Below are 14,822 nucleotides of genomic sequence, written 5' to 3' on the forward strand. Positions count from 1 at the left end.
AGTGTTTTTTGAAGAGCAAATCAGCATATAAGAATGATTTCTGAAGGATCATGTGACACTGAAGACTGGAGTAAAGATGCTGGAAAATCTAGCTTTGATATAAATACATTGCACTAAGTAAATTACATTTTAAAATATCTTCAGATGGAAAGCAGTTATTTTAAATAGTAAAAATATTTCAGGATTTTATTGCTTTTGCTGTATTTTGGATCAAATAAATGCAGGCTTGGTGAGCAGAAAAGAATTCTTAAAAAAAAAAAAGAAAAACTGTAAAAATCTTAATCCTATCTATCCTCGATGGGTGTTGATGAGTCTGTTCGGACACTGTCCGTGCTCTCAGCACGAAACATCAAGTAATTCAGCCCCTCATCGCTGAGCACAGGAGACAATCCAGTTTCCATATCTTCATCTTCATCCACACCAGTGCAGACCTCCTCTTCTGCAGAAACCGGCACATATAGTTACCATAAGAGGTACATTTAGTAAGTCACAGATTTGTACATTTATACCAGACGTAATTAAGTAAATTATAACATTTATTACGTTTCATATGAAGAAAGAAAGATCATACCATCTTCTTGGTAGGCTTGGTTCACATGACCTGCTGCTTCATTCTGATTTGCTATTTTATCCGCCTCATAATCTCTCATTTTTCTCAGGGTTTTTTCAAGGTACTGGAAATTTGGCCTCTCAGTTGGTTCTTGTTTCCAGCAGCTCATCATCAGATTATACCTACAAAGCAGTATAGTAGTATAATATGAAAGCAATAGCAGGCATTTTGTAAATATCATATCTTTGTCTTGACATTCAGTCAATTTCTAAAATGTATTTGTTAAAATCATCTACTTACAATCTCTTTGGACATCCGTCTGGTGAAGGAAGTCGAGCACCTGTACTAATATGGGTTAAGACTTCATGGTTGGTGTATGTGGGATATGGCAGCTTTCCTAATGTCATAATCTCCCATAAGAGCACACCAAATGCCCTGAAAATGTGCACATTATAAGACAATATATTAGCTACTTATTACATTCTTAAAAATAAAGATCCCAAAAGGGGGTTTCGCATCAATGCCATTGAAGAACCAGTTTGGGTTCCTCAAAGAACCTTTCACTGAGCACTTCTTAAAAGACTAGTTCACTTCCAGAATAAAAATTTCCTGATAATTTACTCACCCCCATGTCATCCAAGATGTTCATGCCTTTCTTTCTTCAGTCGAAAAGAAAAGGTTTTTGAGGAAAACCCTCCACCTTTTTCTCCAAATAGAGGACTTCAATGAGGGCCAACAGGTTGAAGGTCTAAAATCCATCTTCAAAGGGCTCTACACGATCCCAGCTGAGGAATAAGTGTCTTATCTAGCGAAACAATCAGTCAGTTTCTAAAAAAATATATATTTACATACTTTTTAACCACAAATGCTCATCTTGCACTTGCTCAACTTCACACATTAATCAATCACACATGCATGACGCAGATGAAGTTCCCAACCCAGTGTTTACAAAGTAAATGTGCAAAGAAATGCCTTTACAAAAAAAGGTAAAACGACGATGTTGGATGATTTGGAAATTAGAGGAGAAAATGTTCAGCCTACACTACCTTTTTGAACCGAAATACGCAGACGAAGAACAAATCGCTTTCCAACGTGATTATGCAATGCATGAAGACGCGCATCACAAAGCTAGTGCTAGTTAAAAAGTATAAATTAGGTTTTTTTTTTCCCGAAAAAAATGACTGATCGTTTCACTAGATGTGACCCTTTTTCCTCCGCTGGGATCATGTAGAGCCCTTCGAAGCTGCACTGAAACAGCAATTTGGACCTTCAACCTGTTGGACACCATTGAAGTCCACTATATGGAGAAAAATCCTGGAATGTTTTCCTCAAAAACCTTAATTTCTTTTCAACTGAAGAAAGACATGAACATCTTGGATGACAGTGGGGTGAGTAAATTATCAGGAAATTTTATTCTGGAAGTGAACTAATCCTTTAAATTAACCATTTTTTCTTAGTTTGAAGAAAGTTTTATATTATCAAAAGAACCTTTTCCAATATAATGAACTTTTTGTGAAATGTTCCACAGATGTAAAAGAAAATGAACCCAGAACCTTAATTATCAAGAGAGTATTGCAACAAAAAAAAAAAAAAACTCGAGATACTGACCAGACATCAGAATATTTATTGAAAATCCCATCTGTTAAACTTTCTGGTGACATCCAGCGAACAGGAAGCAGGCCTTCACCCTTCTTCCTGTAGTAGTCGTTCTTATACACGTCACGGGCCAATCCAAAATCCCCTATTTTAACAACCCTTTCTGGGTCTGTGTAGCCTCTTACTGACACCAGACAGTTTCTTGCAGCAATATCCCTGTGCATATTGAATACAGTTTTACAATTATGCATTTGGTAGGCACTTTTATCCTAAGTGATTTGCACTGCATTCAAGGTGTACATTTTAAGTATTCAAGCATTCCCTGGGAATCAAATCCATGCCTTTGGCATTCTGAGTTACAGGAATGAATTAGCATAATATTTGAGCACATCTTTACCTATGAACAAAGTGCATCTTTTCTAAATAAGCACATCCAGTGGCAGCATCCAAACTGATATCCAGGAGGCTGTTGAGGCTCAGTAGCTCTTTACGGTTCTGTGAAACATAAGAACATGTCAGTGCTAGTCAGTAAACAAAGCACCTTACATATATCAAAACAATGCCTCACGGCTGTAGGACGAGCTCCTCTCAGGTAAGAGCGAAGGTCTCCTCCTTCCATTAGCTCCAGAATGAGGTAATGTGGCTCATTTCGAAGACACACTCCAATCAAACGCAGGATGTTAGGATGATTAAACTGACTAAATAGAACACAAAACACAACACAACACATTTTACTCGGAATTCACGCCTCAAACTGCTCAAAAAGCACAGTATTTAAAAAAAAATGCTGTTCTTCAGTGAATCCTGAAGTCATTATATCACCGTTTCCACAAAAAAATTAAGCAGCATAACTGTTTCCAGCACTGATAGTAATAAGAAATGCTTCTTGAGCAGCAAAACAGCATATTAGAATGATTTCTGAAGGATCATGTGACACAGAAAACTGGAGTAATGGCTGCTTAAAATTCATTAAAAAAATATAGTTCTTTTAAATAAATGCAAAAAACAAAAAGAAAATAAACTGAATAAATTAAAACCGTGGTTTATAGCAGAGCCATCTACTTTTTCCCACAACACTACACTAATTAACAACAAACCCCATGACAAACACTGCCATTTGTTCTAGACCAGGGGGCCTCATCATCATTTGTTTTGCCCCATTGTTCCCTATTATAATCATATTTTCAGTGTGATGCTGAGAGCAAACATGTCTTTCACCTCATCAAATAAGCCTCTTTTAAGAACTCGGTTTTCTCATAGTCACTGGCATCTTTATGCAGTGTCTGTGAAGAGATTGCTTTGTGAGACATTTTATAATCACAGTCAGTAATTGCTTCATACATATTTATGTATGTGTGTGCGTGTGTACATATGTACTTTGACAGCTACTCTCTTCTCAGGAACAACTTCAGCGATTTGGCTGCCAATTGTAATTCCTTCATAAACCTCTCCAAAAGCACCACTACCCAACAACCTCTGAAGCTTCAGACAATCTCTAGGAAACACAGGAAGTGACTCAATCTCTCCTTGGCCAGGTATGTTACTGGGGAATGTGGGAAAGTTGTTTAAATATTAACACATTTTGTGGTTTATAGATGAAACAAAATCACATTGAAATGAAACTCTTTGTAAGCTATGATCTTTTGTACCTGATAGCATAGCAGGCATTCCCAAGACCAACTAAACCTCGAATATACTCCAATTCCACATCTGGATGGATGTGCACAGTTGTTTGTGTAACTGTCCCATGATTCTTTTTCTTATGGCGTCTGTGCCAAACTACATAAAAACAAATTCAAATCCTCTCATCAATATTAATATGGGGATGAAATAGACTTTTACAAAAGGGAATTGTCTCATTTGTGTACTTACTGACAGCGAGGATGAGAATAATCAGTGTAATACAGGCAGCGACCGATACAATTACAATAATCAATTTCATGTCAGTGTCTAATGAAGTATCTGGTGGGTGACAACCAGAGAGCAATTAAAAGAATAGTTCACAATTTGCTAAAAATGTGCTCACCCTTAACCATCCAAGATGTAGATGAGTTCAGCGATGAGTTCATAGACTTCTTCTTTAGACAAATTTAGCATTACATCACTTGCTCACCAATGGATCCTCTGTAGTGAATGGGTGCCGTCAGAATGAGCGTTCAAACAGCTGATTAAAACATTTCAATAATCCACAGGTAACCCACACGACTCCAGTCCATCAGTTAACGTCTTGTGAACTAATGTACTAAAAGTGAAAAGCTGCATGTTTGTAAGAAACAAATCCATCATTAAGATGTTTTAACTTCAAACCGTCACTTCTGGCCAAAATATGAGTCCATAATCCATTATAACACTTCCTCCAGTGAAGAAATCCATCCCCTCTTACATACGCTTGTAAACGGTGCTTGATCTGTGCATATTTCTCTCCTGATTCAGATGAGACAAACTTTTCACTGGAGAAAAAATATTATGGATTACTTGTGAATTATTGTGATGTTTTTATCAGCTGTTTGAACTCTCATACTGACGGCACCCATTCACTGCAGAGGATCCATTGGTGAGCAAGTGATGTAATGCTAAATTTCTCCAAATCTGTTCTGATGAAGAAACAAACTCATCTACATCTTGAAGGGTGAGAACATTTTCAGTAAAATTTAATAAACCATTTAAAATTAATTTTTGTATTAGCACAATAAAATACACAAAACAGCACATTTTCATTTAAACGTATGGATTTTAGTTTTCTTAAATCAGCTGCTTTTGATGTTTACATTTATTATATTTATTTTTATATTCCATGAGCAATGCAGCATTCTTACCTGGAGTTATCAAAGTTGTTCGTGTTGATTCCCCTTTACCCCAATACGAAAAAGGAGTAATTGTGATGTTTATTTTGGTTCCTGGTGTGAATCTTGTAACATTTATGACTGTTTCGGAAAACGTATTAACAGGATGACAATATCTGACGGGGTACTGCAGAAAAGTGTTGGAAATACATCATCAATGCATTATATATATATATAAATTGTTTCAAATAACGTAAGGTGGATTAACATCTAATTTAAAATAATAATAAGTGTAGTACATTTTGAAGTTGTTCCACATTTTCCCACAATTCCTTAGACTCGACACAATAACGCACTGTCCCGTAGTCGATACTGATAGGTTCCCAGTGTATCTGGAAAAATGTGTCGTTCCCTCCAACAACAATTTTGGAAACCGCAGGTGGAATAACCATAGGAGGAGATACAAATCCATCTGAAAACAAACACAAGACACAAAGTGATTAAGACTTGCTAATAATTACAGAGCAATATGAAAACATTAACATAGTGCTGACCGGGAAGAGGTTTCAGCATTTGCTGTACAACAGAAAAAGCTGTCAGTGTTGAGCTGGAAGACATAAGGACACTAGTGTTGAGCTTCAACTCCTGAATCCTGAGCTGTTTGTTCTCATCCAACCAAACGAGTCGTCCGCTGTAGTAGCCCACTTGGTGATCTGCGATTTGAGATGTGGTCCATTTTGCAAATTCTACCGCTTTAGACTTCTGCATCCTTTATATTATTAATAGAATTTATGCAAATCATTAAAAAATCAACAACACTTATTCTATAATAAAATTTTATTTATACTGACCATATAGCATTGATTAATAAAAGCTTTACCTACCTGTCACCACTGACATTCATTCTGTAAAGATTTATCAGGGAGCCATCCTGCACCAGCCAATACAGATTCCCTTCAATCACATTCAAAGTAATACCAGCAACCTATAATCAGAGAATATGATAATATATAATGATAATATATATTTCATTTGCCAATGCTGGACTCAAGAGTCTATAGGATAAGTGTGTAAAATATTTACACTACTATTAAAACAGTTGAGTGTTTTCAATATTAATAATTATAAATGCGTCTTGAGCACTAAATCAGCATATTAGATTGATTTCTAAAGGATCATGTTATTCTGAATACTGGAGTAATGATGCTGAAAATTCAGCTTTGCATCACAGGAATAAGTTACATTTTTACAGACTTTTGAATGGTAGTGTATTTGATGTTTTATTTACATACTCACCTCTTTCCCAGAGAACACACTCAGTTTGTCCAAGAGTTGGTAGTTTTCTCCATCCAGTCTACAGCCTTCTACTGATGTTTCAGTGGTCCAGTAGATGGCAGCATTCAATGAATCAATCACCAAACTGAGAATCTTCTGCTCTGCTTCAAAAAATATCTCAACCCCATGACCAGAAATAGACCCTCGGCATATCTGATAAGAGATCTCACATTTGGTTCATGCTACTGCCACATAGTCAAAACAAATATGACAATGAAAGTCTTAGTATTTTTCATTCATTCAAGCATTATTTAATATAAAAACATACTTGATTTGTGTTGCAACTCCAGTACAAATACTGTCCCAGCCAGTCAAAGGCCAGCGCTTCAGCATTTAGGGGTGATGGCATTGTCATGACACTCAATGACTGATTACCCAGATCAATCCAGTTAATGTGGCCCGAACTGTTAGTCCAGTAGATTGTGGAACTATACCAATCCATATCTGTTCATGATAGAATATGCTTTATACCTTGTTATATAGTGGGAAGCACTGTAAAATTTTGTTACTCCAGTCTTCAATGTCAAATGATCCGTAATGTTTTTTAATATTTTTAATATATATATATTTTTTAATTAATTAATTTTTTTTGGAACCTGTGATTTTTTAGGATTCTTTGATGAATAAAATGCTAAAAAGAACAGCATTTATTTAAAATAGAAATCTTTTGTAACAATATACACTATTGTTTAAAGTTTGGCATTATTACATTTTAAAATATAGGGAAAAAAATGTATTTTAAATTTTAAAATGTTTTAAAATATATTTCAAATTATAGCGTATTTTTGATCGAATGAATGCAGCGAAGCCGAGTATAAGAAACATTTTCACCAACCAACTTTTGACTAGTAGCGTATATCAAGCACACTTTTCAATCAAAACACTTTACAAATGTTTATTAGGCTTCAAAATATTAAATAATAAAGTAAGGGCAAAAAGTCTTAGAAAGGTTCTGGTTGTCAAATGGAACTACTTAATGAACTACACCAGTGATTATTCTGTTTGGAAACTTGTGTGGTAGCAACAGGCTAAAAAAATAATCCAAAAAGTGCAGGATCTGAGAGGCACTCTAGTATCATTTGCTCGCTAAAGCCACTTACATGTTTCTATTTAATACAGTGAAATTCAAAAACTGTAAGTGTGACTTACATTAAATACCATTTCTGGTTTCTTACCTTTCACATCTCCAATAGAAGAAACCATTTGTTCCACAAATTCAATGCCATCCAGATCTTGCTTCCATATGTTATCATCACTGGCAGCAGCAATTAATGGGGGCTCATTGGCTGAAAAAGAAGACTTTTTAATACTGTCCAGTTTATAAACATTAGGCTAAATGATAAAATGCATCAATATAATCACCAGGCTGGAGAGTTGATCCTTCATACGAGACTGATTTGGAGCAGCCACCAGGAGAGCAAGCCTTAAGAGAGACACTGTACTCCTGTGAACTCTGCAGATCCGGGACTGTTGCGTGTGTCCCAGTTAGTCCACTAAAATTCATCACCACCAACCCATTCATCGAGAAATTTATAGCATAAGTCCAATTTTGCCATGCAGATGGACCTGTGTGGAACAAAACTAAATTTATTAACGTGCAATTTTATAGGTTAGCAACCAATAAACTTGGCTGCAATACCCGAATTAGAACAATTATGAAAATACTCAATTAACTGGGTATCACTCACTTGCTCCAATCATATTTTCAGGTTTATCCCAATAAACACTGGCTTTATCTGATCCAAACAGGACTTGAAGTTTTCTCGGCTGTCTTGGCACAGGATAAGGTTGTGCAAATGCGCTAAAGTAGCATAGATTAGCAAAGCCGTCATTTTGACTATGGATGACATCACAGTCCATAGCGAATTCATTAAAGCTGGCCACTTGAGTCTGGCCAACTTGTTTATACAGTGCATAACCATTGGTGAGCATGAAAAAATCATCCTCATAAGCAATGCTGTTTGCTTCAAAGTTAACGTTTGTGTAGAGCGTAATGGGAAATAATCCATCCACAGATATGTCTTTGAGTGTTTGATCACTTCTGTCATGATAAACCAGTCTCTTGTTGGGGAAACTGACCACAAAGTTGGAGACAGAAGGCGTTTTTATGACATGAATTATCTCGTTTTGTTGGCTGGAGATGTCTGGAAGAGGGCTACGATATATTCCACTTCTCAGCAGTAAGAAAAGCCATCTGACGAACACAATTTTTCAATTTTATTAAATTATGCTTTACTTAAATTAGTCAAACTAAAAAAATATTTAAAATATTCAATTAATTAATGTCTCTAATGGAGCCGCTTCCATGGATGGCTGTAATAAATAACACAGTATCATGTTTGTAATAATATGATAAAATGTACCGTAATTCAGATCATTTACAAAATGGTTTATGGCATTAATAAAAGCAGAGACAGTGAGTAAACAACAGTTTTTAATCATGTTTATGACACTTACCCATTATACGGATCAGCAAATATATTTACAGCGTCACTGGAAAGGGTGATATTTATATCCACTGGAAAAGAACAGTCATCTAATCCACAATAGTAGACCTGCATTATCATTGTTTACATAAAAAAAACAAAGTATTAATCTTTCTTGATAGCATCTGTTATATTTTGACTTGCCCTTCAAGAAACAGTTCACTCAAAAATGAAAATCTGCTATAAATGTTCCATCCAAGATGACCATAATGGTAATTTTGTTTAATACAAACACAACCTTTCATTAATTGATTCATGTGGATTACTTGTAGATTCTATAGTGATGTTTTTATCAGCCGTTTGGTCTCTCATTCTGACGGCACCCATTCACTGCTGAGGATCCATAGGTAAGCAAGTGATGTAATGCTAACTTTCTACAAATCTGTTCTGATGAAGAAACAAACTTAATTCATATTGAACGGCCTGAGTGTTTCATTTTTGAGTGAACATTTTTTTCAGTTTTTTTCAGTTTACGGTAATGCACTTACAGTTGAGGTCATAAGTTTACATACACCTTGCAGAATCTGAAAAATGTTAACTATTTTACCAAAATAAGAGGGATCATACAAAATGCATGTTATTTTATTATTTAGTACCGACCTGAATGAGATATTTCACATAAAATATTTACATATAGTTTACATATATTACCCTGTTCAAAAATTTACATATGCATGATTCTTAATACTGTGTTGTTACTTCTTTGAGTCAAAGTTGTTAATGAGTACCTTGTTTGTTCTGAACAGTTAAACTGCCCGCTGTTCTTCAGAAAATCTTTCAGGTCCCACAAATTCTTTGGTTTTTTTAGCATTTTTGTGTATTTGAACCCTTTCCAAAAATGACTGTATGATTTGAGATCCATCTTTTCACACTGAGGACAACTGAGGGACTCATATGCAACTATTACAGAAGGTTCAAACACTCACTAATGCTCCAGAAGGAAAAACGAAGCATGAAGAGCCGAGGGGGTGAAAACTTTTTTTCAGTTTACCCTGATCTTTAAATGTAAAAAGTTTTCACCCCCCGTCTCTTAATGCATCGTTTTTACTCAAAATGCATGTCAAAATCATGCAGTCATTCTTGGAAAGGCTTCAAATACACAAAAATACTGAAAAAAAAAAACAAACAATTTGTGGGACATAAAGGATTTTTCTGAAGGATTTTACCTAACAAAAAAAAACACAGCTCTGGATCATTCAGGTAACAACACAGTATTAAGAATCAAGCGTATGTAAACTTTTGAACAGGGTCATTTTTATAAATTCATCGTTATTAAAGTGGTTTTGTTAACTATTCGATACAAAAACACATGACTTTTGACCTTTAAGGTTGTCTAAATTATCATTTTAGTCTCTAATTAATGATAAATACACACCTTGCCACTGGACACATAGTAAATCCTCTCATAAAGCCAGTCTACAGTCAGTGCTGTGACCTCCAGCGGGGCAGAGTGCAGAAGCTTGAGATCTGAGTAGTCGGTGAGATTCCCAGCCCCTTTCATCCAGATACGAGATCCCTCAGAAAAATAGACATGGTTGGAACTGTAGTGCACTGCCACCCCTGTTAAAACCATAATAAAAGCAAGATGTCAGAATGTAAAGACGATCTATATCAAAAGGTACATCTTATTGCTTAAAGGTTGCCCTTTCAAAGAATCAGTTTGGTCTCAAATGTCCTAAAATTCCTTATAAGAAATTAAAGGGATAGTTCACCCAAAAATGAAAATTCTGTCATCAATTCTCAGCGTCATGTCGTTCCAAACCCCTAAGGCCTTCTTCATCTTCAGAACACAAATTAAGATTATTCTGATGAGATCCAAGAGCTTTCTGACCCTGTATAGACAGCAACGTAACTGACACGTTCAAGGCACAGAAACGTAGTAAGGACATTGCTGAAATAGTCCATGTGACATCAGTGGTTAAACTGTAATGAAGCTAGGGAATACTTTTTGTACACAGAGAAAACAAAAAATATGACTTTATTCTTAATTTGTGTTCTTAATTTGTGTTCCGAAGATGAACGAAGGTCATGGGTTTGGAATGAAATGAGGGTGAGTAATTAATGACAGAATTTTCATTTTTGGGTGAGCTATCCCTTTAACATGTGTGCAGTATAACTTGGTCTTTTGAATTTAGACAGTATTAAGATATATAAAGAAAAAACCTTTATTGGGGATTTTTCTCAGGAGACAAATTGGCTCTCTGTTTAATCTTCTTACCGTCTAAGAGAAACAACTGAGATACTGAAGCACTCTCAGCTGTGATTTCGCTTTCCTGTGGGCACTCTTGTGTGGTGGAAATGTTTTATATTTATTGATCTGAGGAAGAACGGACCTGTGATGTTGCTCTCGATTAGACTGTCTGAGAGACATTGTGCTGTAGTGAAGAAATCGGCATCCTTTTCTCTCATCCTTAATGAGTTCCATCTGGATGCAAAGACCCACCGGCCTCCATTCTGCTCTGTAAGTCATCACAGATGGAGCAATAAGATTATTGTTTATTTCAAGTCATTGCAAACACAGTGCATTGAGAAACGTTAGAAGAATGATAAAGTATTGTGTCTTCATGAAGCTGTTATCAAGTAGGACAGCTAGATCAACAACCTCAAAATGAAGGTCATTTTTGCAGGATAGAGTGAAAGCTTCACTGTGAGTTCAAACTAACCAACTTGCGCTGGCGTTGTTATGCTGGCTTCAGCGACTGATCCCTGGCCCTCTTCATTTACAGCTGCTACAGAGACCCTGTATGAGATGCAGTCAGTACAATCAATTTTTTACACTACCAGTCAAAAGTTTTTGAACAGTAATGTTTTTAAACGAAGTCTCTTCTGCTCACCAAGCCTACATTTATTTGGTCCAAAGTTCAGCAACAGCAGTAAAATTTTGAAATTTTTTACTATGTAAAATAACTGTTTTCTATTTGAATATATTTTAAAATGTAATTTATTTCTGTGATTTCAAAGCTGAATTTTTAGCATCATTACTCCAGTCACATGATCCTTCAGAAATCATTATAATATTCTGATTTGCTGCTCAAAAAACATTTATTATTATCATTATTATTATTATGTTGGAAACAGATGAGTAGATTTTTTCAGGGTTTTTTGATGAACAGAAAGTTCAGAAGAACAGCATTTATCTGAAATAGAAATCTTTTGTAACATTATAAATGTCTTTATCATCACTTTTGATCAACATAAAGCATGCTTGCTAAATAAAAGTATTAATTCCTATAAGAAAAATGAATCTTTCCCCCCAAAAATTATACTGACTCCAAGCTTTTGAATGGTATATTGTATAACTAAATTACTCAACTGCTTTAAAAATATTGATATTAGAAAAATAATTAAAAAAAATGTTTCTTGAACAGCAAATCAGCATATTAGAAAGATTTCTGAAGGATCATGTGACACTGATACTAAAACAGTAGCTTTGATCACAGGAATAAATTACATTTTATAACATATTCAAATGGAAAGCAGTTATTTTAAATAGTAAACATATTTCACAATATTACTACTTTTGCTGTGTTTTGGATCGAAAAAAATGCAGGCTTGGTGAGCAAAGAAATTTCTTTAAAAAACTTAAAAATCTTATTGTTCAAAAACTATTGACAGGTAGTGTATAGCAACAAAAAAACAACAACAGTGTACACATTGAATACTTTTAACAACTCATTCTATGCTGCATAAGCCTGGAAAAACATAAAAATGAGAAGACTTTGAATACTACCTATATGTAGTGTTATGTAATGTTGGGTAGAATGTGTTGAAGAATACATTTCCTCCGGTCGCTACACTGATGACATGTTTGTTGGATGTGAGATTGAGGTTGAAGCCCAAGATGGGTCCTCCTGGTTTTTCAGGTGGAGACCAGCGAACCTCCACACTTTCTCCAGACGTGCTCTCAATACTCTCAATGGATGGGCTGGAGGGCACTTTTTGGAAGAAAAACACTAAATAGCTTCAAACAACTGATGGTCAAACATAATGTAAAAAGATGGTTCAACGGCTGATTTAACCTACATCCAAAAGGTTTTGTTTGGTACCAAGGGCTTGCTGGGGAACAAGCGTGTGTTTCTGCTATCAGGGCCCAGACCCTGAATTTATAGTAGGTAAAAGGTTCCAGCTGTTTGACAGTGTATGTTGATTCCGTCACATTCTATGAGGAAAACAAGAAAATGTTTCAATCTTATCATTACAATCATCATTTTTGCATAGAGTAATGGAAGATTTTGAACAAATGTGTTTAAAAATAATGTCATAACGAACAATATCCTAGTTACTAGTCATTAAAATAGCCTTTTTTTGTTCATTCCTTTGGATTTTTTAAAATTAAATATAACCTGGACATTATTTGTACCCAAATGCATGTTGAGATATTTCTCTCAATAATAATTTATGGTGTACAAATGCACCAAAAATCAGTGGAATTTAATAATCAACATGACAAATATAAACATAAAGTCATCCAGTACCTCTGCTTGTGCCCAAATCCCAGACAGACTAGGACCGGTCCACTGAAGAATATACAGCACATCAGATTGATTCAGAGACTCCCAGGTCAAAGTTATGTTATGAGATCCAATCCAGGATGCATAAGGTGCTGTGAGCTGACATGCAACATCTAATCAGGAAGAACATAAATGTTTGTAAATCAATCAGTAAACAGACACCGAAAGAAGCGAATAAAATGTAAACCTGATTACAAATCCTTGGCAGTTGTCCTACTCACTTTGGCAAATGGCATCCGAACACTGTGTGAAGCCACTTTTGGCTGTCTTGAATTACAATATTTCAGACATTAGCTCAAGTAAATGAGGAAAAAATCAATACGGGTATAGATTGCATATAAACAAATCTTAAAAAGTCTTACCATTGGGTGCACTGAGGCAGCATGAAGCCATTTGTCACATGATGAAGCTTTGAGAAAAATAAGCAGAAACAGTAGCACTGACAAAAACTGTAAACCTGTAATTTCCGTCCTTTTCCAACAAACCTTTTCCATTTCACATGCAGCGAACTTCTGGAATCAAAACACACCCTGCACGGAAATACAGTGTAAATATTCACATGACAGTAGTGAATTTCCCCAAAGACGTAATTGATTGGTAACACGTAATCATGGTGGGACACTGGCCCTTTAACAGTCCTAAAAGTTTGTCTTCACCTGGTCCGTGTGGCTCAGGTGTGTCTGACTGGAAAGCAGACGGAAACAGGCGTTTCATAAGAATACTCTCAAAGTATGTGTCATATATAACCATGCAATCTGATTAACAGACTGAACTATGACCACTTGATTGTAAAGTGTAGAAGTTGTTATCTTTACAGTTGTGTCGTAGATTCAAGGCAGTGTTTATTTAATGGTTAAAGTGTAATTGCTGAGTTCCAAAGAAAGAAATGTGTGAATATGATCTATAGCAAAGTATATTCAATGCCTTAGTCACTATATGCAAAAGTATTTAGTGCCAGATTCACCATATCTAAGATAATGTACATAACCATCGAGACGGGATTGAAAATAGCAAGTGGTAAACAGGAGAAGGTTCATTCAGCTTAAAGCAATAGACCTTAGTCAGGTTAGGCCATATGTGACCCTGGACCACAAAACCAGTCATAAGTAGCATGTATGTATAGGTCAAAAATATCATAAATCATTAGGATATTAAGTTCATGCTCCATGAAGATATTTTGCACATTTCCTACCGTAAATAAATCAAAACTTAATTTTTTATTAGTAATACGCATTGCTAAGAACTTAATTTGGACAGCCTTAAAGGGGATTTTCTCAATATTTAGATTTTTTTGCACCCTCAGATTGCAGATTTTCAAATAGTTGTATCTTGCCCAAATATTGTCCTATCCTAACAAACCATACATCAATGGAAAGCGTATTTATTCAGCTTGAAAACTGACCCTTATGGCTAGTTTTGTGGTACAGGGTCACATATTGAAATTGAAATTAACACGAATCTGTGAGGGAAAGACTTACAGTCTTTAAAAATGGCATGCACAGTATGAAAGTCCTAGATCATGTTATTTTTGCCAACTCACAACTTTCGAAACTGTTTTATG

At 35.4% G+C, this 14,822-nt stretch overlaps 1 protein-coding gene across 3 annotated transcripts; it reads right to left on the bottom strand.

The window, feature by feature from the left end:
- Nucleotides 1–222: 222 nt before the first annotated feature.
- On the bottom strand, nucleotides 223–14,334 carry ros1 (c-ros oncogene 1, receptor tyrosine kinase). 3 transcript variants are annotated; one of them, XM_051132562.1, is made up of 29 exons: nucleotides 13,918–14,333; nucleotides 13,624–13,791; nucleotides 13,483–13,528; nucleotides 13,226–13,374; nucleotides 12,774–12,909; nucleotides 12,481–12,685; nucleotides 11,414–11,490; nucleotides 11,084–11,209; nucleotides 10,126–10,310; nucleotides 8,722–8,819; nucleotides 7,953–8,458; nucleotides 7,627–7,830; nucleotides 7,440–7,550; nucleotides 6,533–6,708; nucleotides 6,226–6,417; nucleotides 5,814–5,914; nucleotides 5,484–5,698; nucleotides 5,229–5,401; nucleotides 4,963–5,116; nucleotides 4,019–4,108; nucleotides 3,796–3,925; nucleotides 3,524–3,689; nucleotides 3,365–3,429; nucleotides 2,715–2,844; nucleotides 2,544–2,641; nucleotides 2,159–2,362; nucleotides 851–985; nucleotides 572–732; nucleotides 223–439 (listed from the first exon to the last, which is right to left on the bottom strand). In XM_051132562.1, the coding sequence occupies exons 2-29, from the start codon at nucleotides 13,753–13,755 to the stop codon at nucleotides 285–287; spliced, it is 4,320 nt and encodes a 1,439-aa protein (XP_050988519.1). In that variant the 5' UTR covers nucleotides 13,756–13,791; nucleotides 13,918–14,333; the 3' UTR covers nucleotides 223–284. The 3 variants fall into 3 exon arrangements, with proteins under 3 accessions (XP_050988519.1, XP_050988518.1, XP_050988520.1); XM_051132561.1 differs by having other exon boundaries at nucleotides 13,624–14,333; XM_051132563.1 differs by lacking the exons at nucleotides 3,365–3,429; nucleotides 3,524–3,689 and having other exon boundaries at nucleotides 13,624–14,334.
- Nucleotides 14,335–14,822: the final 488 nt, after the last annotated feature.

The sequence above is a fragment of the Labeo rohita genome, chromosome 17, assembly GCF_022985175.1.
Source record: "Labeo rohita strain BAU-BD-2019 chromosome 17, IGBB_LRoh.1.0, whole genome shotgun sequence".
NCBI lineage: Eukaryota > Metazoa > Chordata > Actinopteri > Cypriniformes > Cyprinidae > Labeo > Labeo rohita.

Bases quoted from the DNA above. Each gene is read 5' to 3' on its own strand.
- ros1 (XM_051132562.1), bottom strand. From the start codon at position 13,755: ATGGAAAAGGTTTGTTGGAAAAGGACGGAAATTACAGGTTTACAGTTT. The intron at 3,430-3,523 runs GTACATATGTAC...ATCTCTTCACAG, and splicing joins AGAAGAGAGTAGCTGTCAAA to ACACTGCATAAAGATGCCAG. The intron at 440-571 runs GTATGATCTTTC...CGGTTTCTGCAG, and splicing joins CCAAGCCTACCAAGAAGATG to AAGAGGAGGTCTGCACTGGT.